This window comes from Lactuca saligna, chromosome 8, assembly GCF_052625555.1.
Source record: "Lactuca saligna cultivar CGN05327 chromosome 8, ASM5262555v1, whole genome shotgun sequence".
NCBI lineage: Eukaryota > Viridiplantae > Streptophyta > Magnoliopsida > Asterales > Asteraceae > Lactuca > Lactuca saligna.
This window is the reverse complement of record NC_136424.1, coordinates 197059284-197086923: the sequence shown is the minus strand read 5'-3', so window position 1 is coordinate 197086923 and position 27640 is coordinate 197059284. Positions and strand designations below refer to the sequence as shown.

At 34.0% G+C, this 27640-nt stretch overlaps 1 protein-coding gene across 4 annotated transcripts; it reads left to right on the top strand.

Annotated features, from left to right (window-relative positions):
• Nucleotides 1-306: 306 nt before the first annotated feature.
• Nucleotides 307-11954, top strand: LOC145012808 (putative UPF0481 protein At3g02645). Of its 4 annotated transcripts, none has more exons than XM_078971609.1 (3): nt 505-546; nt 8593-9008; nt 10176-11954. In XM_078971609.1, the coding sequence occupies exons 2-3, from the start codon at nt 8992-8994 to the stop codon at nt 11599-11601; spliced, it is 1443 nt and encodes a 480-aa protein (XP_078827735.1). In that variant the 5' UTR covers nt 505-546; nt 8593-8991; the 3' UTR covers nt 11602-11954. The 4 variants fall into 4 exon arrangements, with proteins under 4 accessions (XP_078827737.1, XP_078827735.1, XP_078827736.1 ...); XM_078971608.1 differs by lacking the exon at nt 505-546 and adding an exon at nt 707-748; XM_078971611.1 differs by lacking the exons at nt 505-546; nt 8593-9008 and adding an exon at nt 307-339.
• The last annotated feature ends 15686 nt before the right edge of the window (nt 11955-27640 follow it).

Sequence of the window (27640 nt, the reverse complement as noted above, 5' to 3'; positions counted from 1 at the left end):
AAAGAAAAACTATTCGTCAAAAAAACTATTTATTATCGCTGTTTTGTGCGGGCACACATCATATATATATATATAAATAAATATATATATATATATTATATATATATATATATATATATATATATATATATATATATATATATATATATATATATATATATAACGAATAAAATAGATGTAAGAAAGTTGATTCTAAGTTTCCTAAATTTGCAAGCAAATTATTTATTCTCAAATCCTGGATCCACTTTTGGCTATTATAAATAATGCGTCTTAACATTTTTAATTATCATACGACTCCCCGCAAGCAAATAAAGTCTTGTGTTCAACGGAAGAATAAAGGTAAGAAAGTTGATATATATATATATCATAAGGAATAAAATAGATGTAAGAAAGTTGATTCTAAGTTTCCTAAATTTGCAAGCAAATTATTTATTCTCAAATCCTGGATCCACTTTTGGCTATTATAAATAATGCGTCTTAACATTTTTAATTATCATACGACTCCCCGCAAGCAAATATAGTCTTGTGTTCAACGGAAGAATAAAGGTAAGAAAGTTGATATATATATCATAACGAATAAAATAGATGTAAGAAAGTTGATTCTAAGTTTCCTAAATTTGCAAGCAAATTATTTATTCTCAAATCCTGGATCCACTTTTGGCTATTATAAATAATGCGTCTTAACATTTTTAATTATCATACGACTCCCGCAAGCAAATAAAGTCTTGTGTTCAACGGAAGAATAAAGGTACATCGTCGTTTCTCTTTCTTTGTTTCTCTTTCTTTCTTTGTTAGGACTAGTTGCTTTAACCATGTCTTCCATTTCGTGAGAAATGAATGAAATTCATATTATTTTTAGAACCAAACAAATTAATCATTAGATCAGACACAAATAAAACGAATTACAAAAAAAATTCCAAAAAAACGATTTCTAGATTCATTTTGTTAGATTATTTAATGAAATTGTCTAAAGAACGAATCATCGTGTGAGTCCCTAAAAAATAAAGCATCAAGGCATACAAATGGTTTATTTTTCTTTTTTCTCGTGTGTATATATATATATATATATATATATATATATATATATATATATATATATATATATATATATATATATATATATATATATATATAAGCAAATTATTTATTTTAGGCTCCACTTTTGGTCATTATAAATTAAGCGTCTTAATGTTTTTAAATATTATACCACTTACACAAGCATAAAATGTCTTGTGTTAAAAAAAATAAAAAAGGTACATCTTCAGTTTTTTTTTTTTTTTTTTTTTTTTTTTTTTTTTTTTTTAAAGAGTAACTGCTTTAAGCCATGTTTTCAATTTCTTGCATGTTCTCATTTCTAGCGTAATTTTAGAATATAGTTTGCTAAGTTGTTTGAGATCATATTGTTTGATTATGAAAGAAATCAGAAAAATTGCTCCAACTATTTCTTCTAACCTTTAATTTCGTAGGAGATTAGTCATCTCAAGTTCACTCATATCCCTCTTCCTCTTTCGTCTTTCTTGTATGTATATTTATATGTATCTGCACACATGTTTAATGAGAGGAGTAAACTACATGTTCCTCCTTATGGTAGGTTTTTACGGATGGATATATATATATATATATATATATATATATATATATATATATATATATATATATATATATATATATATATATATACACACACTGCACACATGTTTAATGAGAGGAGTAAACTACATGTTCCTCCTTATGGTAGGTTTTTACGGATATATATATATATATATATATATATATATATATATATATATATATATATATATATATATATATATATATATATATATATGTATTCCGTAAATACCTATCATAAGGAGGAACATGTAGTTAAAAATCCATATGGTTCCTTATATAAACAAAACTGAAATAATTGGTTTTTTTAGCAAAAATAGATAAATATTTTAGCTAAAATAAGATAGGTCCTTCATATTTTTTATATATATATATATATATATATATATATATATATATATATATATATGTTGTAATTAAAAAAAAAAGAGGTAGATCCTAGGAACTAGTTTAGCTACACTTAGCTACACCTACATATATATATATATATATATATATATATATATATATATATATATATATATATATATATATATATATATATATATATATATGAGTAAATCATTTCAAAACCTAAGTAAGGTAAATTTTTAGTGTTATCTATTAATTAATTTTAGTAATTACATAAATGTTTAATTAATCCCTTTAATTTAAGCAACATAGTTTAAGAATTTAAAAACCTTAACCGACCATATAAAACACATATCTCGTTCTTCTTCCTCCGCCTCACACCTCATTGTCGTTCTTTCTCTCTTTTTCTGGTTCCAAAAGTCTGATTTGCTTTAAATCTACATTCGAATTGACACAATTATATATTTAAGTATTTTATTTACATTATTATTCTGGAAGAATATGTATGAATCTATATTTGCATTTCAATGTTTGAATATATAAGGATCATGTTATATTTCAACTGAAGGTTGAAGAATGCTGTTTTTACAAAAAGTTACTTCAATCAAAATACGTATTCTATCATAATAAATTTTTGCATTTTCACAGAATATCGTTTTAACATAATTGCATTTTAAAAAAATAAAATCAAGTAAAATTAAAAATTATGTTAGAATTAAAAATGAATTAATTAAAAATAATCAGAATTCAAAATTAAAAGAATCAATATCCCTTAAAATCTGAAATTTTCATTAAAGCATGTGTCTCGTAACTTAAAGATAGGTAAACCATTACATCATCCAAAAATTTCTAACTAACAAAGCAAAAGCTTTCTTGAACTCCAATTTAAAAATGTTCATGTTTTTTTCTTTCTCCTTTCACCCATGTTATCGCTTCACGCACTATCAACAACAGTCATCTAAAATGTTTATTCCTTTTACAATAGACGCTTGCATTTTATAAAGGCATCACACAAATTTTATAAATTTTAATGGATTGATGAATATATCACCATTTCACATTGCACACAACTTTGTCAAAAAACAATTACACAACTTTATCAAAAAACAATTCTAGCTTTGCATTGAAGTATACGAAAGTTTCGTTGGAATGTATTTTAAACCATATTATATTTGTTCTCTTTTCCATTTGAGTTCGAACATGTTATAATATTATTATTAATTAGGTGTGAAATCCATGTATTACATAAGTTTATTTAAAAGAAAAATTAAATATAAATTTCTAAACATTTGTAAAGTTTGAATTTATAAGAAAAGTGAGAAAATATTGAATTATAAAAATTAAAATTTATTTTCTCATTTAAATTTAAACAAATAGTTTAGATAGATAAATAAAAAATAACAATGAATCATTAATTTAGTAATTTTGAAATTATATGGAAAGTCATTAATAAAGTTGATATGCATTTATTATATATTGTATTTAAATACTAATGTATTTAATAAATTAAAAAAAATCATAAAATGACATAAAGAATAAAAATTAATTTAAAATAACCATAAAATTACATATTGCAAAATAAATAAATTTGTGACATGTGGTAAGGGATCCTTATTTATTAGGGAAGATTTATATATATATATATATATATATATATATATATATATATATATATATATATATATATATAGTCAAGATCAAATAAGAAAGAAATTATTGGTAGGAAGGTAAGAAGTTTTTTTTCTACATATTTTTTTCACGAACAAACAAAATGAATCATTAGATGATTCATTTGTAAGATGATTCACAAGAAAAAAAATCTCAAAAAAACATCTCGATGATTCATTTATACAATGATTTTGTTGTTATTCACTAAAATTATCATAAAAATGAATTTTTTCTTAATTTACTTAAAAATGAATCATAAAAATGTTTTTTTGGGAATTTTTTCTTGTGAATCATCTTACAAGTGAATCATCTAGTGATTCATTTATTTTGTTCGTCAAAAAAATATGTAGAAAAAAAACTTCTTACCTTCCTAACAAAAAAAATTTCTTACCAGATCTATATCCTATATATATATATATATATATATATATATATATATATATATATATATATATATATATATATATATATATATATATATAAAAGCAAATTATTTATTTGAGGCTCCACTTTTGGCCTTTATAAATTAAGCACCTTAAAGTTTTTAATTATTATACCACTCACACAAGCGTAAATGTGTTGTGTTTATTGTTCTCATTTCTAGCGTAATTTTAGAATATAGTTTGCTAAGTTGCTTGAGATCTTATTGTTTCATTATGAATTAAATCCTCCAACCATTTCTTCTAACCTTTATATTCGTAGGAGATTAGTCATCTGAAGTTGACTCAAATCCCTCTCCCTCTTTCGTCTTTCTTGCATATATATTTATATGTATCTGCACACATGTTTAATGAGAGGAGTAAACTACATGTTCCTCCTTTTGGTAGGTTTTTACGGATATATATATATATATATATATAAACCTACCATAAAGAGGAACATATAGTTAAAAAACCACATGGTTCCATATGTAAATAAAATTGAAATAAATAGGGTTTTTTAGCAAAAATAGGTAAGTGTTTTAGCCAAAATAAGATAGGTTCTTCATATTTTCTATATATATATATATATATTTGTTGTAACTAAAAAAAAAAAGAGGTAGGTTCTAGGACCTACCTTAGCTACACTTAGCTACGCCGTATATATATATATATATATATATATATATATATATATATATATATATATATATATATATATATATATATATATATATATATATATATATATATATATATATATATGAGTAAATCATTTCAAAACCTAAGTAAGGTAAATTTTTAATGTTATGTATTAATTAATTTTAGTAATTAAACAAATGATTAATTAATCCCTTTAATTTAAGCAATATAGTTTAAGAATTTAAAAACCTTAACCGGCCATACAAGGCACATATCTCGTTCTTCTTCCTCCACCTCACACCTCATTGTCGTTCTTTCTCTCTTTTTCTGGTTCCAAAAGTCTCGATTTGTTTTAAATCTACATTCGAATTGACACAATTGTATATTTAAGTATTTTATTTACATTATTATTCAGGAAGAATATGTATGAATCTATATTTACATTTCAATGTTTGAATATATAACGATCATGTTATATTTCAACTGAAGGTTCAAGAATGCTGTTTTTACAAGAAGTTACTTCAATCAAAATACGTATTCTATCATAATATATTTTTGCATTTTCATCGAATATCGTTTTAACATAATTGCATTTTAAAAAAATAAAATCAAGTAAAATTAAAAATTATGTTAGAATTAAAAATGAATTAATTAAATATAATCAGAATTCAAAATTAAAAGAATTAATATCCCTTAAAATCTGAAATTTTCATTAAAGCAATATAATCAGAATTCAAAATTAGAAGAATTAATATCCCATAAAATCTAAGATTGTCATTAAAGCATGTGTCTCGTAACTTAAAGATAGGTAAACCATTACATCATCCAAAAATTTCTAACTAACAAAGCAAAAGCTTTCTTGAACTCCAATTTAAAAATGTTCATGTTTTTTTCTTTCTCCTTTCACCCATGTTATCGCTTCACGCACTATCAACAACAGTCATCTAAAATGTTTATTCCTTTTACAATAGACGCTTGCATTTTATAAAGGCATCACACAAATTTTATAAATTTTAATGGATTGATGAATATATCACCATTTTACATTGCACACAAGTTTATCAAAAAACAATTACCCAACTTTATCAAAAAACAATTCTAGCTTTGCATTGAAGTATACAAAAGTTCCGTTGGAATGTATTTTAAACCATTTTATATTTGTTCTATTTTCCATTTGAGTTCGAACATGTCATAATATTATTATTAATTAGGTGTGAAACCCATGTATTACATGAGTTTATTTAAAACAAAAATTAAATACAAATTTCTAAATATTATTAAAGTTCGAATTTATAAGAAAAATGAGAAAATATTGAATTATAAAAATTAAATTTTTTTTTTCTCATTTAAATTTAAACAAATAGTTTAGATAGATAAATAAGAAAATAATGAATGATTAATTTAGTAATTTTTAAATTATAAGGAAAGTCATTAATAAAGTTGATATGCATTTATTATATATTGTATTTAAATACTAATTTATTTAATAAAATGAAAAAAAAAATCATAAAATGATATAAAGAATAAAAATTAATTTAAAATAACCACAAAATTACATGTGTCAAAATAAATAAGTTTGTGACATGTGGCAAAACATCCTTATTTATTAGGGAAGATATACATACATATATATATATATATATATATATATATATATATATATATATATATATATATATATATATTCTTATAAAACAAATCTTACTATTTATAAAAATAGATTGAATAAAATAATAATATTTTTTTAAGACGTCCAAATCATTCACCTAATTGTACAACTAATCACTAATAAAATAATATTAAAATTTAAACAAAGACCTATAAATCTTCTCTTCCAAGGTTTTGACCAGATTTTTTTTCATCCAAATAAATACTCAACACCATATAATTTTGTCATTTCATTAATTTTCTTTATTTTTAATATGACATGTTTGCTAAAACAAACTAATGATTGAATTGAAAATAATCATTATCCATTAAAAAGAAATTAATTGTCGAAACAAACTATTTATCGTCCGCTGCTTTGCGCGGGTAAACAGCTAGTATATATATATATATATATATATATATATATATATATATATATATATATATATATATATATATATATATATTAGCAAATTATTTATTTTAGGCTCCACTTTTGGCCATTATAAATTAAGCGTCTTAAAGTTTTTAATTATTATACCACTCACACAAGCATAAAATGCCTTGTGTTCAACAGAAAAAAAGGTAAAGTTTTTAATTATTATACCACTCACACAAGCATAAAGCGTCTACGCCGATATATATATATATATATATATATATATATATATATATATATATATATATATATATATATATATATATATATATATATATATATATATATATATATATATGAGTAAATCATTTCAAAACCTAAGTAAGGTAAATTTTTAATGTTATCTATTAATTATGTTTAGTAATTAAATAAATGTTTAATTAATCCCTTTAATTTAAGCAAGATGGTTTAAGAATTTAAAAACCTTAAGTGACCATAAAAAACACATATGTCGTTCTTCTTCCTCCGCCTCACAACTGATTGTTGTTCTCTCTCTTTTTCTGGTTCCAAAAGTCTCGATTTGCTTTAAATATATATTCGAATTGACACAATTGTATATTTACGTATTTTATTTACATTATTATTCTGGAAGAATATGTATGAATCTATATTTAAATTTCAGTATTTGAATATATAAGAATCATGTTATATTTCAACTGAAGGTTCAAGAATGTTGCTTTTACAAGAAGTTACTTCAATCAAAATACATATTCTATCATAATATATTTTTGCATTTTCATAGAATATCGTTTTAACATAATTGTATTTTAAAAAAATAAAATCAAGTAAAATTAAAAATTATGTTAGAATTAAAAATGAATTAATTAAAAATAATCAGAATTCAAAATTAAAAGAATTAATATCCCTTAAAATCTTAAATTTTTCATTAAAGAATGTGTCTCCTAATTTACAGATAGGTAAACCATTACATCATCCAAAAATTTCTAAGTAACAAAGCAAAAGCTTTCTTGAAGTCCAATTTAAAAATGTTCATGTTTTTTTCTTTCTCCTTTCACCCATGTTATTGCTTCGCGCACTATCAACAACAGTCATCTGGAAGACAAAATTGCAAAAATGGTCCCTGTGTTTGTCAAAATTATGTGGTTTTAGTCCGAAAACGTTTGGTGGTGCATTAGTGGTCCAATTTTGAATACCTTGTGTGGTTTTAGTCCCTATGGTTCACATTGTTGTGTGGTTTTGATCCATACCCTACATGAAAAGACCAATATGCCCTTCAATAATTATTATTTTTATTTTTTAATTAATTCCTTATTATTTTAATTAAAAAACCAAAACAAAACCCACCGTACCCTTCTAATCCATTTCCCTCTACGACTCTACCTTTCTTTCCTTTAAAATCCAACAAAAAAAACACTCATACACCGGCGACCTTAGCTCCCTGTGCCGCCACCGGCCTCCGTTACTCACTCTGCCGTCACCAGCCTTCGTCGCCCTCCTTCTTCCTCTAGTACCGACGAATGAGATCGATTTATACCATACACCTACTGATTTTGAAGGTGAGACAGGGGTTGCAAATCGATGTCTCGTAGAGGACCTGCAAAACGATGCCAAGTAATGGACCTGCAAATCGATCCTAAACACTACGACTTCAAGAAGGTTGTCGTCCCAAACCTCCATCTCGTCCATTTCCTTTTCCGCCTACACTAACCTCCACCCAGATTGATGGAGTTGTTTATGGTCGATTTGCTTCACTGCAATAATGCTTCCTGATAAACTTAAATCCGAATATTAAAGTCCATGTATCGAAATTTCCACTAAAATCGGATCTCAAAATCGTTTCCAATTTGGTTTCAGGAGCCAAAATCAAAAGTCGGGAGTGAAGTAGAGTATTAGAGTAAAGAGATTGAGGGGGTTAATAGATTTTACAGGAAGGAGCTTGTAGGACAGAGGATGCAGTGGTGACATATGTGCAAGAAGTGAAGCTTGTGGTGTAGCTTTCCGGCCACTAGTGGTGTGGGTTTCCAGCCTATTGTCATTGGTTTTCGGTGTGGGTGTTCTTGAGACTGTGTGTTTGTGTGTGTATTTGAAAAAGATAGAAAGAAGTGAAGTTGAGTGATGTCTGGCAGAAAGATATAAAAGGGTGATGGTGGCGAACCAGGTAACTCCGGTGAAAATGGAGGCCACCAACGCTAGTTACAAACACTGGTGATGGAGGGTAGTGGTGATGATTGAGATTCTCTCCTCCTTGGTATTATGACAGGGATGAAAGGGTGAGTTGGGTTTTTATTTTTTTGTCTTAAGTTAAATTAATTTAATTAAAACATTTCAGCAATTAAAAAAACAGAAAATATAAACTATAAGGGTATAAAAGTAATTTCAAGTGTTTAGGGACTAAAATCACTAAAAAGATCCAATATTTGACCACTTATGCACCATGAAACCATTTTGGATCAAACCCACATAATTTTGACAAGCATAGGGACCATTTTTGCACTTTTGTCCATCTGAAATGTTTATTCCTTTTTATAATAGACGCTTGCATTTTATAAAGGCATAACACAAATTTTATAAATTTTAATGGATTGATGAATATATCACCATTTCACATTGCACACAACTTTATCAAAAAACAATTACACAGCTTTATCAAAAAACAATTCTAGCTTTGCATTGAAGTATACAAAAGTTCCGTTGGAATGTATTTTAAACCATTTTATATTTGTTCTATTTTCTATTTGAGTTCGAACATGTCATAATATTATTATTAATTAGGTGTGAAACTCATGTATTACATGAGTTTATTTTAAAAAAAATTAAATACAAATTTCTAAACATTTGTAAAGTTTGAATTTATAAGAAAAGTGAGAAAATATTAAATTACAAAAATTAAATTTTTTTTTCTCATTTAAATTTAAACAAATAGTTTACATAGATAAAAAAAATAATGAATCATTGATTTAGTAATTTTTAAATTATAAGGAAAATCATTAATAAAGTTGATATGCATTTATTATATATTGTATTTAAATACTAATGTATTTAATAAAATGAAAAAAAAAATCATAAAATGACATAAAAAATAAAAATTAATTTAAAATAACCACAAAATTATATGTGACAAAATAAATAAGTATGTGACATGTGACAAAATGCATTTAACTCATTCAATGTTAATTAAACATTTGATCTCATTCAAATATTATATTAAAAACTATGATTTAATCATAGATATTCATAAAAAAAATTTATATTTTTAGTCAATATTTTAGAAAGCAACTTAAATTAAGACTCGATTATGACTAATGATTGTTTTTTATTTAATAAACAATTCGGGTACTTGTTGAAAAAAATATATATATTCGTTGTAAATAAAAAACCATATTTTTGGGAAAAAATATAATTTATACCATAAACTAATACTTTAAATTCTACATTAGAAACACGTTTTCAAACCACAAGGAGATGGAAATGTCTGAAAGTGAGGATGTAAGAATTGAATTACATGGTAGTCAATCGCAACCGACGAACGATAACATTGTCCGTGAATGGCATGTTTGCTTGCTAGGCAATGAGACCACCCAATGTTCAGAACGCAAACGAAAAATGCAGAAAATACCGTCATTGCTCTTAGAAGGCAAAAAAGGTCGAAGAAAACACCAGTACTACGAGCCTGTAGTGGTTTCACTTGGCCCTTACCACCATAATCGAGACAACCTTGCCGCAGCGGAGAAATACAAGCTCATAACACTAGAGAAGTACTCTTTGAGTTGTGCAACATCCATGGTTTTGTTATACAACAAGGTGTCGGAGGTTTTAAACGATGCTAGAAGTTGTTATATCGATGGTTCTACAGATGAATACAACGATGATGAATTTACTCGAATGATGTTGCGTGATGGTTGCTTCATTTTGTGCTTTATAGAGTGTATGGCTATGAGGAACAAATTGTTGCTGCTAAATTTAGAGTATTTAGGTGCAATGGGATTCTCGAATATAACTCGTGACATTTTCTTGCTCGAGAACCAAATCCCGTTTATAGTTCTCCAAGCATTGTTGGATTTGAGATTCCCAGTAGATAGAGGCGAACATATCTTAAAGGTCTTTTTCAACTACTTGAAATATGGCGAACAAACCACTACGGAAGAACTTGTGCTTGGTAAGAGGCAACCTCTTCATCTTCTGGAGCTTTATAGGTCCTATTTCATCTCTCTTTCCCCTTCTTATGATTTTGTGTCTTATAAATTTCGCCCGTGGAAAAAATGGAGAAAAATAACTGCGTTTGATGATGAAGATTGGAATTATGTGAGGAGAAATCGATGGTTAGCATCAGTTATGGAACTCAAAGATAATTGGATTTTTGTGAAACCTAATTACCATGAATTTTGCAACACAGACATCAATTTTCACTCAAATTGTTGGTCTGGTGAGCTTGCACTTGTCCCTCGAGCGGCGTACGGGAATTCAAAAGTTATTTACTTGAACATGATCGCTTACGAGATGTGCCCTCATAATCCTAATGACTTTCGGGTTTCCACATACATTAGAGTAATGAAAAGTCTAGTTATACATCCTGATGACGTAAAGGAGTTACGACGCAAAAACATATTGGTTCATAGTATTGGTCGAGATGAAGAAGTGGTGAAGATGTACAATGAGATTGATGTACCAGTGATTAATGTTTACGTGCTTAACCAGCTCCTCGGAAAAGTTCAGATGCACTGTGATAACAAGTATAAGATGTGGATTGCGGAGCTGATTAAGGACTACTTTAGCGGTCCATGGAAGACGGTGGCTTTGTTGGCGGCAACTGCTGTTCTCTTTAGTAGTTTTTTGCAGACTTACTTCACGATCAGATACAGATAGCTCCAGTGGGGATATTGCGAAGCTTCTAAGATGATGCGTACACTCTAAGCTTCCTGCTACGCTTGTTTGATCTTAATGTGTTCATGTCATACTGCTGGGCACCGGACAATGTTGCATACTTGAATTTAAGAGCATGTTGCCAACATTTCTACTTGCATGCTTAGATCAATCAAATCAACTATCCCATAATATATTGTTTTTAATCTTTAATTTAATAAATGCATGGCTCGTTACTATTACACTCTTTATTTTATCTATGCTTTCTTTTACATTGTTATTATTATTTTGAATGGTAAAGAAATGTAATATGTAATCCGGTGGCAATTATTATTATTAGATTATTCTTTTTCGAATTGCTATACTTTAACTTTGTTATTCTTTAGATGTTGAGCAATCATGAAAATCTAATGGTATGGATGGAAAATATGGCACGGTATCATGTTTGATTGTTATTACAAGAAAAAAGATGCAACCAACGGGCTATGTATCAAAAATTATTTAAATGTGTTATGTTTAGTTGTACGGAGACATCCAAGATACATAACAAAGAGCTTCTAATCCAGTGGTATACGGTGTTATCTTCCTTCTTTGAGGTTGACGGTTCAAGTTCCGGAGTGAATATAAACGGAATTATGGAGTATTTTAAGAGTAGATTAGATTTAACATTTCAAAAAAAAAAAAAAAGATAATGAACATAATTATAAATCCGCAATGTATATAGAGAATCATCCGTTTATAAAACAGTTAAGCAAAAATAATCTCACATGATGGTAGAAATGAGAAAAAAACAATATCCATGTACATGCTATTCCCAACATTTTGTAGGATGGGAAACCATGTATAGTGTTTGAATGAATGCATACATTCCACCAAATACACAATGAAAAACCATGATTAATTCTTGGTTGAATGCATAAACTCCACCGAATACATAATGATAAACACATCAGACACGAGAGCAAAAAGCAAACACCATTAAAACCATCATTCATTTCATCAACCTTCACCACGCCTTACCATCTTGACCACACCTGTCGCCAACCACAACAAGATAAAGAAACATGGTCTATCATTTTCACACTTCACCATCTCCACCAGGGGAGGGGGGGGGGGGGGGGGGGTTGTGGCGAGGAGTATTTGTTTTTTAAGCTATTTAAAAGAAAAGATAAAACCTCAATAAGAGCATATTGGTAATTTCTAAAAAAATGAACCTTTGTTTTTAAATTTGTTAACATAAAGACTTATAGTCGCATGTATTTCAAACTTAAGGTTTATATATGTTATAAGTTCCTCTTAAGGACTATTTATAGTATACTTTCGAAAGCACATAGATTATTTGTGAAATTTTATCCTTGTTAGAGTCTCACTCTCTCCATAAGGACTATTTGGGGAGTAAATCAAGGATTCCACACACACACACACACATATATATATATATATATAAATAATTTTATTAATAATTTAGTGTCGTTGATTAATCATCAATAAATCCCCGTCTAGTCCGATTAATCGCTTATCACCAGTCGACCGGCGAACCATTTTTACAACCTATATATATATATATATATATATATATATATATATATATATATATATATATATATATATATATATATTACATGTTATCAAAATTGACTTTTACAACCTTATGACATAGCACATCCTTGTATACCCTAATTAAGCATCCTTTTATGAGCGGAAGTGTTAATGTAAGTGTCTATATATATTGAAGTCCCCTCTCTATATAAAAACTCTTTTGAAGATTTAATCTTGGACTCCGCCAATATTTTATAGTTATATATATTATTATAATTTTAATTCACCTATATAGACGATATCCTAAAAATTTTCTTCTAAATAATAAGACTACATGAATATTTCTCTCTCTCTCTCTCTATATATATATATATATATATATATATATATATATATATATATATATATATATATATATATATATATATATATAATGTTACAATGTTATTATTTGAAGAAGAAAATGTACAATTATTGAAAATTTTCTACACTCAATGTTTTAGTTTTTAGTGCATGTTATTTTGCACTATGACTACAAATTAATTAATCATTATAAGTTGTTTTTCTTTCTCATACAATTAGAGGAATCTATGGAGACTCTTATTTATTTTTTTTATACTAAAATTGTTGGGTTTTCTATTGATCGATACACTCTATCAATGTAGTCGTTACAATCAAAATTTACCTAAATGTATATGCACCCTAAAATGTAGGTTTTAGTAGTTATAACATTCTACTTTCAAAACCAACTAAAGAGAGGTAACAACCCTAACCTCTTGATCTCTTGTAACACCCGGATTCCCAGGTATGATATTTTGTTCTTTTATTTTTGGGTTTTGTAGGGGAACTCGGCGAGTTGGCGTCTAGACTCGCCGAGTATGGTCGCGGATTTATACGCGAGTTCACAGCTGGACTCGGCGAGTTCATGAGTGGACTCGGCTAGTCCATACTGTTTAATGAAACCCTAATTTCCAGGGTTTGAGACCTATTTAAAGAGCCTTATGGCCGTTATTTGCGGCCACCAACCCCAGAGAGAAACCCTAAAGAGATCTAGAGCGTTTGTGAGGAAGGAGAGGCCAATCTTGATATTTGGTGGGTGTTTTTGCAAGAAGGAACTGTTTAAGGCAAGAGGAGGCTGTATGAGGTGCGGTTTTTGGTGGTTTTGAGCTCATAGAGACTTCATTGAGGTATTATTCTCGGACCTTCTTCAGTTTTGGTGTTGATTCTTAGTGTTAGGGTTTTCCAAACCCTTTTAGAGATTGATTAAGTGGTGTATTTGGTCCCTCCTCGAGTTTGTGTTTTGGATCTGGACCCAAAGAGGTCCAAAGACTTTAACCCTTGGAGCTTTATGAGTCTTTTTGGAAGTCATGAGCTTGGAATGTCATTTTTGGGGCTAAATCACCATTTTGGACCATTTCTATGTTATTTGTGTGTCAAGATCCGAACTTTACGTGATTATCATACTTGGGGAGGCCAGATCTATGATTGTATGGAACAGATCTGACCTCAGAATTTGTTTTGAGATTGTGCATGGCATGAACTCGCCGAGTCCCAAGAATAGACTCGGCGAGTAGTATGAAGGTTGCCCGTTAATCACTCAGTGAGTGGACTTGCCGACTTGGGGGAATGACTAGGTGAGTCAGGGAGAGTCAGGGGTCTGAGTTCAAGTTGGAACTCGCTGAGTTGTTCTTGAGACTTGGCGAGTTGAGTCGGGGTGGCCCCGCGATTCATGCCAGGTGGAACTCGTCGAGTCAAGGGAAGTACTCGACGTGCCAAGAGAGAATCTAAGAGAGTCAGTGGACACGTGTAGACTCGCCGAGTCGCCCTTGTGCACTCGTCGAGTCGGGTCAAGTTTGACCGTTGACCTTGTTGACTTTAGGGTTGAGTACAGTTGTATTTATGAGAGTATTACTTTATGTGATTAGGCAGAGGCTAGGTCATACTTCTTCCGAGTCAGATATTCTCCGAGACATCGAGGTGAGTCTTCTCACTATATATTACCTAGAGTGGTACTATGTGATGACCAGAGGGTCTTATGTGGTATGTATGAGATTATGTGCTATGTGATATTTGTATGTTGTATGATGATATAGACCGGACCGGAGGGTCCAACGAGCTATGACCGGACCTAAGGGTCTAACGAGCTACAGGACTGGAGGGTCCCACTGAGACACATTGACCGGAGGGTCGTATTATAGCCTTGAGTGGCGTATGTGCTGTATGTGGTATTTTGGGGAATTCACTAAGCATTTATGCTGACCGTTGTTATGTTATGTGTTTCAGGTACTAGTGATGAGCGCGGGAAGGCGCCGACATGATTCGTACACACACGCATTGGAGTTTTTATAGAGATTCTGGGGAAAAGTTTTGTGATAATAACATCTGATACAATGTGTCTGACATTATTTATGAATGAATGAATGTTTTAAAAATGAAAAATTATTTTGAAAATTCACGTTGTTACAAGTTGGTATCAGAGCCTTGGTTTGAGGGATTCAGATGCATCTTCAGGCATATCTGAACTCAAACTGAGGATTTAAGGAAAATTTTTGATAATGAAGTAAAACTTTTGAAAAGAGTAAAAAGAGTTTTGAGACAAACAGAGCAGAGGCGTGTGTACGATCAGCCAGCGCCCGAACGGTGAATCCCCAAAACTACCTTACTTTATGTGTTATGCGATATGTTATGTTATGCATGCTAGAGTAGGCTAGGTATAGATATTAGGACTAGAGTGGCCTGATTTGTGATGCCTTAGCCTAGGAGATTTCTGCTGCTGAGATGCTTTGAGAGTAGAGTACTTGTAATCCAAGATCCAAGGAGGAGGACTTGGAGTGAATACTTATGCGGTGTGGTCAGTAGTATTGGGCCCGTACTACTGGAGACACCGGATCAGTGGGCATTCCAAGTAAGAATCTTTTAGACAAAGGAGGAAAAGTAGGGTTGCATCATCAAGTATGTGTATGCTCGATTGAGTCTTTGATAATTTTTGTTGTATTTCAGAAGCATCATGGTTAGGACTCGACACACACCTGAGAGCAGTGGTGTCAGCGACGAGGAGATCCGTCGATTGATTCATGAGGAGGTTGCTGCTGCCATTCAGGTTGAGATTCCCGAGATGTTTGGGGACATCAAGACCACGTCGATTGAGACTTTTGATGAGCAGTATGCCGCATTGACTGAGGCTGCTGCAGCTGCAGCTACTGCTGCTGTTGCTGCTGCCAGACCTCAAGGAGGTGACTCGTTGTTGTTCTGGGAGTTCAGCAACACGAAGCAACTAGATTTTGACAGGACGCGGGACCCGATTGCCGCTAGGAGGTGGATCTCTGACATCGAGGGATGTTTCTATATGTGCTCTTGTCCAGAGCACTTGAGGGTTCGGTTTGCCTTGAACCAGCTCTGCAAGGGAGCGAAGGATTGGTGGAAGTTCGTGATGGAAAACTTCACTTTGGCTGAGATTTCCGAGGTGACCTGGGAGAGGTTCACCACTATGTTCAGAGAGGAGTATGTTCCCCCGGTAGAGAGGGAACGATTGATTCAGGAGTTTTTGACCCTCAAGCAGGGTACTGATTCTTTGGCAGTCATCACCAGGAAGTTTCATGAGAGGGTGATGTTTTTCCCTGAGCAAGTGTCGTCTGAGCAGGCTCGTCTGAGCAAGCTCGTATGAGCCGTTATCTGAGTGTGTTGAGGAGAGATATTCGGGAGTTCGTGGCGAACTCAACTTATCAGACATTTGCTGAGCTCCAGGCGAATGCCCGGAAGAGGGAGATCGAATTGGAGACTCAGGCCAGGGAGGAGGCCGAGTCTCAGAGGATGGATCGGCGGCCGGCTCAGTCTCAGCCGGCAGCCAAGCGGGCTAAACCCGCTGATTCGAGGTCTGGAGGTGCGTAGGGCCGCACTTGTGGGAAGTGCGGTAAGAGTCATGAGGGGTCGTGCAGGGCCGGGGTATGCTACAAGTATGGGAAAGAGGGGCATATCGCGAGGGATTGCCCCAAAGGATTCTCGGTTTGCTTTCATTGCAACCAGACCGTCCATCGGAAGGCCGATTGTCCGCAGCTTCTTCAGGGATCAACACAGGGATTTGTGCCTACTGCTAGGACTACCGAGATTCGTCCGGTGAAGGTCGAGGCCTCGAAGGCTCATGGGAAGGCATTTCAGTTGACCGTAGAGGAGGTCCGCGCGACGCCCGATGTTGTGGTTGGTATGTATTCTCTTTTCATCTTTTATTTGAGTTGAGATTTTATGCTTATATGATGATATGCGTAGGTACTTTTCTTGTGAGTTCTGTGCCTACTTTGGTATTATTTGACTTGGGTGCGAGTCGGTCGTTTGTTTCCATAACATTAAGTCAGCATATTAGTGTCCATCGAGAGGTGTTGGATCGGCCTCTACGAGTTTCCATAGTTGATGAGCGAGCAATGTATGCTTCGGATGTGATTCGAGGATGTGTCCTTGAGATCTTCGGTGTGGAGTTTCCGATAGATCTGGTTTCGATCGCGATGGGGGACGTGTGTGTTATAGTGGGTATGGATTGGTTGACCCGATATGGAGCTGTGATAGACTGCGAGCGTCAGTTGGTGACGATTCAAGACCCTAGTGGGGGAGTTCTTACAGTGCACGGCAAGGGTACCCGTACGGGGTCAGCATTTTGTTCGGCCGCTAGAGCGAGACAGAGTCTACAGCAGGGCTATAGAGGATTTGTGGCATATGTGATGGATGCGAGGGTTGTTTCAGAGATACCGAAGTCGGTGGATGAGGTTCCGATAGTGTGCGAGTTTTCGGATGTGTTTCCAGAGGAATTGTCGGGAGTGCCTCAGGAGAGGCAGGTAGAGTTCGGTATTGAGTTGGTTCCAGGAGCTGCGCCTATCGCTCTACGAATTTCATTTAGATCACTAAGGCTAAATATCGCTCTAATGTAAATTTCACTTTTTACGTCATTCAGCGTTGCTGGTTCTGCCGCGAAACTTCGACAGGTCATAACTTCTTCGTTATAACTCGGATTTCGGCATTCTTTATACCTTCGGAATCCTTGTTTCGATCACTACATCTTTATGCAAAGATATTGGGATTATCCCATACTTCAAATTTGACGCTTATTTTATTCTTAATTCATTAAATTGTAATAATTAATAAAATAAACACACAATTAACATAATACTCAAATATTTCATCATTAATACTTCAAAAAGAGTTACAAGGGTTAACATAGACTATTACATCAATGATAAGGCCTAGCCTGGAAACGCGGGCGTTACAATAAGTATCAAGAAGGTTTATAACATTCATCAAATGTAGAAAGTTGTGATGTCTTGGATAAGACAAAGACCAACCAGGACCAATTTATGAAGTTTTTTGATAAAAACTACACAAACTCTTAATTATTTGTTTGTCAAGAAATGTTTATTGACAAGAGAATCTTATATGTGAAGGAGTCAGTGGGAGTCTTAATGGTCTTGAAAGGTTTCAAGAACAAATCAAAATAGACCTTATCGATCATCACTAGCACACGAGTTGAGGTTTATAACCTATCGTGTTGACACTATTTTGTTTCTGTGTCGTTCCAGTCGAGTTAATTATGCATATGAGTCCTAAGAGTTTTCATTTGAATGCATAAAATACAAGGACCTTAATCAATTAGAGGTGCATTGATAGGAAAGGGTGAGCTGCTTAATTACTTGGAAGACATGGTGGGCAGCTGTGCTACCATAAGGCAAGAAATCAAGATTAAGAAAGTTCGGTCCATATGAGTTTGAATTTGTCGTAAACTTTGGTTTTGACAAATTCACATGGATAGAAACACATACACCATTAAAATCTAAGTGTCATAAGATTTCCTCCTTCGTGAAAATGATTGTGAGGAAATGCCTTCACTAATAAAGATTTTAAGAAGATAGTGATTGTGAAATTGTATTCTCGAATTCGATTATGGTTACGGTATCCCTTTCCTTGATTCGAATTGTGAGATTTGACAATTAGTCTGAATTGTTAGACACACATATAAGGTATCTAAGGGAAATGTGTATAAGCTTAGATAAAAGATTATCAAAGAATTAGGTATTAGAAACATGAACTTAAGAAATTCAAAAAGTATTGTTTTTCTAGAAGTTAAGTTGGCTTCTGAATACATGTCAAAGCTAGTGGGAGCATAAGTGTTATGTTTATAATAATCATCATGATAGTGGGAGCATAAATGTTATGATTGTATGATTATTAAGGCAAGTATTGCAAGTTAGCAATATTAATTATAGAAAAACAAGAGTTGTACCTTGCAAAGTCGTGAGGGTTGTAAAGTTGTTTTGCTATAATTAAGGGAGAGAATATTATGCTTCATTTCAAATCTAAAGGCTTAGGTTGTGGAATGTTAATAATTTAGTCAAGGATATATACTGTGTTCTTGAATTTCGATTATGATTACGAGATTCCTCTTCATAATTCGAATTGTAGGAACATAGCACATAAAATATTATGGAAAAAGATTGATAAAGTATCGTGTCGTATCCCATACGCTTCGGGTATAGGATTGATTGCAAAGGCTATAGTATTTGACCATTCTAAAATTTTTCCAAATGTCTAGCGCATTTAGAGGGAAAAAGGACAAGAATCAGTTTTGACTAAGATAATTAAACAACTATCAAAGGACAATCCAAAGTTCGTCGAGGATTGGTCGCTTGTGAGTAGTTGGAAGTATAGTATTGGATGGAGTATATCGACATTATTATGAATAGATAAGATTCTATTAAGAATATGTTGTCATATGGTAAGTATGGAAAGGTTTCCATATTGGGAGTTAGATATTGAGAATCTATGTCTAGATTAGAAACTTTATGCAAAAGGATGTTCAAAGAAATGTACTTTGAGTGAGAGACATCACATTTATGGAATTGTCTTGTAACAATCCCTGATAGAGGACTTTCTAATTTCATTGGCAATAGTCATTGTGACTTTAGTGCAGTAACATTACAAAAGGATCATTGCATAAAATATTAGAATCTAACATATTCTAAAAGTGACAAGAATTTGATATTCTTACACTTGTGATAAGGATTAGGAGTTGAGAAATGAGTATGATTGGAAATGTGTTCATTTGATCTATTTCACAAAGTAAGAACCATAGGTATACATTGTGTGCATGCTGAGAGCATGGGACAAGTGTTGTAATTCAAGTAAGGAGTTGATTACCCGGAACAACAAATAATGAGTAATCGATATGATGATAAATAAAAGGTGTTTTTATTTATACTCAAAGGTTTGAGGCCATATGGGATTAGTATTATTCTTGTGTTTCACTTTGCATGTTTTGACTTCCTGAATAATTTAATTGGTTAAGAATAGTCAAATTATTCAAATGGGCCACAGTCGTTCATATGTTGGAAGTAGGTATAAATGAAGACTGTCATGAATTGGTGTGTGGATTGTCTAAAAGAGTATTAGACATAAGCAAATGTTTGCTGCAACGTTCATGAGTGCTTATGAATATGATTTTAGCATTGGATTAAACCCACGCTCACTTGGATCACTCCATAAATTTTATCACAAGTGATTGGTGAGACAATAACATCTTATATTCTTGAAACCGAGATGTGTGAGTTGTATCTTGCAAGTCGGTTGCACATTGATGATATGTAAACGCACTAGTAACTTGGTGTTATAAAACATATTATTGTGTGTAATTCAGTAAGTGAGTACAAGCGAGCATTGAGTCAAAGTTTATCCGTTCCTTTTATCAAAAGTATGATAAAAGCGATATCTTTGGGCCCCTCGATGATTTAGTGATGACAAACGTAAATGCTCGGCCGGGCTAGGGCTAATTTGATTTATTCAATTAGTCAGTCGTCATAAATCGGAAGTCGGGAAATAGTATAAAGAGAATGATTAGAATTCATGTCTCACGATATCTAGAATGGAGGAATATATGATCCCTTATCTAAAGGACACGTGTATCTGATAGGAGCAGAGTTGACAGCGGCTTTGGAAAGCTACGATTGCAGATCAGGATCTGAAGTCATACACATAATAGTTATTAGACTTATCCAAGTGGGAGATTGTTGGATTAGTGTTTAAGTCCATAACTGATTCGGTATGTACTTGACCCAATGATGCATGGTCCTTTTAGGTTGCCTTCACCAAAGCAACTTGATATGATGAATTATGGAGAGAAAGGATTAAATATGATTTATTAATATATTATGGGAATAATATATTAAAGTAGAAATCATATTGTTTTATTAAAATTAGTCAAGAATTAATTGATAATTAATTTTGTGGCTAAAAGAGATTGATTAAACTTAAGGGACTGGAATTGTAATTATAAGATAATTGCAATTGGGCTATGGATTGCCTTATATTATAAGGTTGGACGAATTCTAAGGGGAAACCCATAAGAAATCGTCCAAGGCCTTTAAGAAAGGAATCCATGGGCTGCTTAGGGCTTAAGCAGTCAGATTAGGGTTTACTAGTTTAAAACCCTAATAGCCTACATGTATAAATAGAACCCTTATGCCTCAAAAACGTGGACAAGCTTCCTTCTAGGGTTTTGGACGATTTTTGAGAGCCTCCTTCTCTTCTCCTCTTCATCCTCTTGCTCTTGGTGTTTGTGAACCATTAGAGGAGTGACATTTGTGAATTTAAGCTTTCTAAAGTCATTACAAAAGGAATTATGATTGTTATTGCTACATAACAATCAAGGTAATATCTTAAACCCATTATTATGTTAATGTCGATTATCATATGCTAGAATTAGGGTTTATAGTCTTGGATAAATTGCATGTACAATAGAGAAACCTAGATCCAAGCATTAGGGTTTGGATGAGCACATAGGATGTTCTTATAGCTATAACCCATCACAACTAACCACCAACTCTTCAGATTGATGCAACTACCTTTCAAGTTGCAGTCTCGGCTGCCGTGTCAGCTATTCTGACCCACCTTAATGCTAACAACGCAAATGTTGGTAGGATTGTTAACACACATTCCAGTCCGAGTAACAATCAAGCACCTCAACGAGAAGCTAACTATCACAACACCCAGAGTCCCAAGACCAAGTGTAACAAACGGAAGGCTTGGGCTAAATCTAAGGACAAATCACTTTGAAGGGCGAACATGAAACAACCACCAGTAATAACCATCACAGCCACGATGTCGGTACCTCCTACTACCATCCCTTTGGGTATCCCAATTGTCCCTAAACCAGCCATACAATATGTTGGAAATCTCCCAAAATGCATCCAATGCAGTTATCATGCCCATGGACCTTGTGGGGAGATGCAGTGCTCAAACTGCAACAGAAAGGGGCACACCATGAGTTACTGCAAGAGCCTAACAAGGCCGAACAACCAAGTGCCCAACACCAGTGTAAACCAGGCTTGCTACGGTTGTGGCAAGGTAGGTCACTACAAAAGGAACTGCTCAGAGGCAGCAAATACTGGCACAGATGGAAGTATGCTACTGACAACCGCCGCAGGAGAGACTACTCCGGACCCACGTTAATGTAATGTAGGCGTTTCATTGTAACAGAATTATGAACCATCCAAAACTAGTGCAACTAGAGTCTTACCTTTTGCAAGACCCCGTTCGTTAAGGGATGCTCGTTCTGCTTATACTTGTCTTTTGTAGTATACCTTGTTCGCAGCAATAGTCTTGTAGTAAATCTTAAGTACAGTAACTCTGTTAAAGGTTGCATTGTTGTGTTTTGTCTGTAACGCCTTATATTCAAATCTAATGTATTTAGTTTCCATATGATTCCGACTTTATCATACGGCTCGAGTAGATTCGATCCTCACAATACCAACTTCATGCGTGCCTCTCTTTCTCAGTAATCGTCTTTTAGTGAAGCCGTCATATCAGAACACCGAAGTACTCATGCATGGAATACTTTATAGTTATTTTCCTTTCCGAAGGAATCCCCACAGTATCACTCGTACAGTACGTCAAGTTCAATCTATCACTGAAGAATTGATGATTCCATTTTAACTTCTTTTCCCTCGATGGGATGTGAGCTTCAAGAAGAATCAGTTATTCGACTACCATTTCAATCTTAATTATATACGACTCGTATACACGAAATTGTGATCGTTGAACCATGTATGAATTCTAATATGAACTTCAGGACAGAGACTGCCCAAGACTACGAGTAATTGCATTGGCATGTGAATAAACTTAGAACCCGATATGACTCTTATAACCAGATCGCCTCACAGTCTAAACACCTACGGAGATACAAGAAAAGCCCGGACAACACAACGAACTACTAAACAATAGAATTGGAAGAACAAGCTTCTCACCCTTGAGAGCTCCGGTCTTATTCATCCAGAAGTCGAAGGATTGCATAATATGTAACTCGACGATCGGGGACTCCGTTAAAATTTCCTTTAGAAATCGTTATCTCTGCCTCGCATAAATGAGTTGATTTAGCAAACGCAGGGAAAGAATTACTTTCAGAAATAGACCTGAGATCTGAATATCACCAGTTCGAGTGTTAGGGAAGGATGTCCTGAAGACTACCCTCCGAAGTCAATGCGGACACTTCGAGTCCGTAGTGATACCCCTCGGATAGGACCAATACGCCCATAGTATTCATGATCTAAATGAGTAGGGTACGTCTTTCTTACTAGGATCAGTTCATCATTTCTCCATGTAATGACTTACATATCTACCCTCGTAGTAAGAAGGAACCCATGGAAACTTTACCTTCAGAGGAACTTTTGCGAAGTTCTCTAAACACGAGTTTTGAAATTGAAGAGTCGGATTCCTAAGATACACTGTTAGGAATGTGGGAATTTCTAAGTACTCTTTCAATTTGTCAAAACCGTCGAGAATTTGTCAACACTGTAGACACCGACATAAATTCGCCAAATTCTAGGTCTTACAGACCTACTATCGTAGTCCATTCAGAACTCCTCGCAAATCACATAAACCCTTTCGACTTTGACCCAGCAAGGGGTGGCCCTTGACTGGGAAGTTAAGCAGGAGAAAGAACCTTTGGAATTCCAAGTGGGAGACCAAATTATATAGGAAGTCTCACTCTAGGAATGGCTTAATACGCTTCGTAAAGCGTGGAAAGCTAAATCCAATATAGTTAGGACCTCCGAGATTCTTACTAGAATCGGTCCTATATCTCACAAACTAGACCTACTCCGTGAACTTAGTAACGTACATTTTTACTCTTTGCATCTCGATCTTGAAAACGTACCTTTCCGTTAGGACTCTCGTAAGCCCACTCGACAAGATCTTGAAAACGTACCTTTCCGTTACTTTATTTTGTGATATATTCACATAAACGATGAGTTAGACTAAGTACTATTAGTAATAGTCAAAAAGAAGGAAAAACTATCATTATCATAGCAAAACATTCGAGTCTTGGTAGAAGACTACATTTCATACTAGTAGGAAATAAGGGATTTTCTAGGGTATTCATACTTATATCAATTGTTTCATTTAAATATTTACAAAGCATTCATAACAGCTTTCCAAAACAAGACAATGACACTTAAATACTTATGAATTCACCAGCTTTAGGCTAATACTCTCTTTCAAAATAACTTGTATTCTCAGGTCACCAATTAGACATGTATGATGGCCAGGTTTTGAGAAGACGGAGCACAGACAAGACTCATTTTATTTTGATTATTCATTTTATTGTTGTACATTATGAAAGAACGCACATGTATTAAAAGTTTTGTAATGACCCGTTCCCGGTATGTTAATTCATTGGTAATTGTTGTAAGTTTTGCAAGAGGGACTCGGCGAGTTCATAGCCTGACTCGCCGAGTAGGGTCGCGACTTCGAGCACGCGTGAGCCGGGGACTCGGCGAGTCCATATCCTGGACTCGGCGAGTCCATCCGTCTGGGTGAAACCCTAAATCCCCGGGTTGCCCACTATTTAAGCCACCTTATAGCCCCATTCTCGCCTCCCTCACCCTGAGAACAAAGTGAGAAAACCCTAATCCTCCCTTGAGAGCTTATAAGTGTTTTTGGTGCCATTTTGTGAAGGTGTGAAGAAGGAGAAGAAGAAAGAAGCAAGGAGAAGAGTTGTAGTGCAAAGATCCAAGGGCAAATCTGAGTTATTTGAGGCATTTTCGGATTTCCCCTCTTGTTATATGCTTTAAACCTCCATTAGAGCTCTCCTAAGAGCTAGTTGATGCTTGTTCCAAGCCTTATGTTTGCATGAATGCCTTAATAAGTCGAGATATCTTTAGATCTGAATGATTGGGTGTTGTAGAGCCCAGATCTACTGTCTTTTTGGAGTTACTTTGCATATTAACCATAGATCTACCCATTTTATGCATCTTTTAGCCTTATTTCCCTTATTCATGAGGTTGTACACGTAAAGTTGGAAACTTTACGTGGTAAATCAGCTTATTGGACTCAGATCTATCAATTGTATGTGTTGCATTCAAACAAAATCGAGTAAAAATCAGTTGCATGGCGGCAACTCGGCGAGTCGGGGAGAACGACTCGGCGAGTTGGGTCGCGAGTTCCCGAGTCCTTCATTTTTATCAGTGTCGAGTGGATCCAGTGAGTTAGAGAGTGGACTCAGCGAGTTGAGGGTAGACTCAGTGATGGAGGGACTCGGCGAGTTGTTCATACAACTCGGCGAGTCCAAGGCAATCTTCTTAAGATCAAGAACAACTCGTCGAGTTTGTTCATCCGGCTCGGCGAGTCGGATGAAGATTGTCCGAGTTCTTGGATCAAGAGGGTACTCGTCGAGTCGATGCCACACTCGACGAGTAGCAGCGTGTAGAACTGAGAAGTGAGAGTAGGACTCGGCGAGTTGGGCGGCCCAACTCGGTGAGTCAGCCCAAGAAGGGAGTTGACTTTGACCAAGGGTAAAAGAGTCATTTTACCCCAAGCGCAGTGTTTAGTATTTGATTGAGTGTGTTTATGGACTTGTAGCCGAGGAGATTCAGGAGCAGCAGCCGTTAGCTTCCCGAGCCACACACTCATCAGCCAGCTTACGAGGTGAGTTTCCTTCCAGTAGGGACGGGTCTAAGGCCACAATGCCGGCCCGTCCAGTTAGCAGTAGTTTCCGGACTTCGGTCCGATGTAGTAGCTAGCATGTTTGATGCCTTCGTGGCTCAGACAGGATTTATGCGCTATGTTTTATGTGTTATGTGTTATGTGTTCCGGGCTACGGCCCGATGTAGTATGCAGTATATGTGTTCATGCTAGTTGATATGCTATGCTATGTTCAGTCAGTTAGTTCCGGACTTCGGTCCAATGCAGTTAGTTCCGGACTTCGGTTCGATGCAGTTAGTTCCGGACTTCGGTCCGATGCAGTTAGTTCTGGACTTCGGTCCGATGCAGGGGACAAGGTCCCAGTTAGTTTCGGACTTCGGTCCGATGCAGTTAGTTCCGGACTTTGGTCCGATGCAGGGGACAAGGTCTCAGTCAGTTCCGGACTTCGGTCCGATGCAGTTTCCGGGCTTCGGCCCGATGCAGTGGGCGAGGCCCAATATGTGTTTATATGTTATTGTATGGTATGTGGTATTTTGGGGGAGCTCACTAAGCTTCGTGCTTACAGTTTCAGTTTTGGTTTCAGGTACTTCCGCAAGCAAAGGGAAGAGCTCGGGGTGATAGCATCGCACACACCACAGCTTAGCTCTTATCCTGGGGATGGTTTTAGTTGTTTTGGATTTGATGTAGTATGATACAGTTTTCCGCACAGTATTTTATTATGATTTGGGATACATCGCGTATGTTTTTATGTTATGATACTCATATTATGGTTTTGATTATATTGAAAAACGAAAATTTTTTGGTCGTATTTTTGGGTCGTTTCAACTTTACTTTTAATGCAATGGATGATGTTGTTGCTTGTTTACTACTTTACACTATTATGATACTTCACATGACGTCCTCCACCCCAGAACGTTTCCACCGTTCTTGGTTTTGGGGTGTGACAATGTAAGAGTTCCAAATTCCTGCAATTTACCGAAATATGTTAGATTCTAAACTTAAATGCATTGATCCTCTTGTAATAACTATGCATAAAGTCACAAAGACTTGTCGACAGACATTATAGAGTATTTCAATGGAGATCAATTCCATGGAAAGGAAGTCTCAAATTCAAAGTACATTCCTTTGAACATCCTTCTCGCATTAGATTTTCTAATCTTACACAGATTTATTTAATAACTTCCGCCTATGAAACATTTCCATGTTCCTATTCTTACTATCACTTCTGACTAAGAGTTGCCTCCTTTCATAATATGTCAATATGGTCCTTTCCAAAAATTTACACCATACTTCCTACTGTCCATGAGCAACCAATCTTTGGTAAACCTCAGATTTTCCTTGAAAATTGCTTAATCATTTTAGTCGTATCCAATTCTGGACCTTTTCCCCTCTTAATGCCCTAGGCAATTGGAAAATTTAGAAGGATAAATATTATAGCACATGTAATCACTCCTATATCTGAAGCATACGAGACATGATTCATGATGTCTCACATAAAGACCACACACGCTCTGCTAACGACTATAAGAATGCAAATACCATAATTGCTACG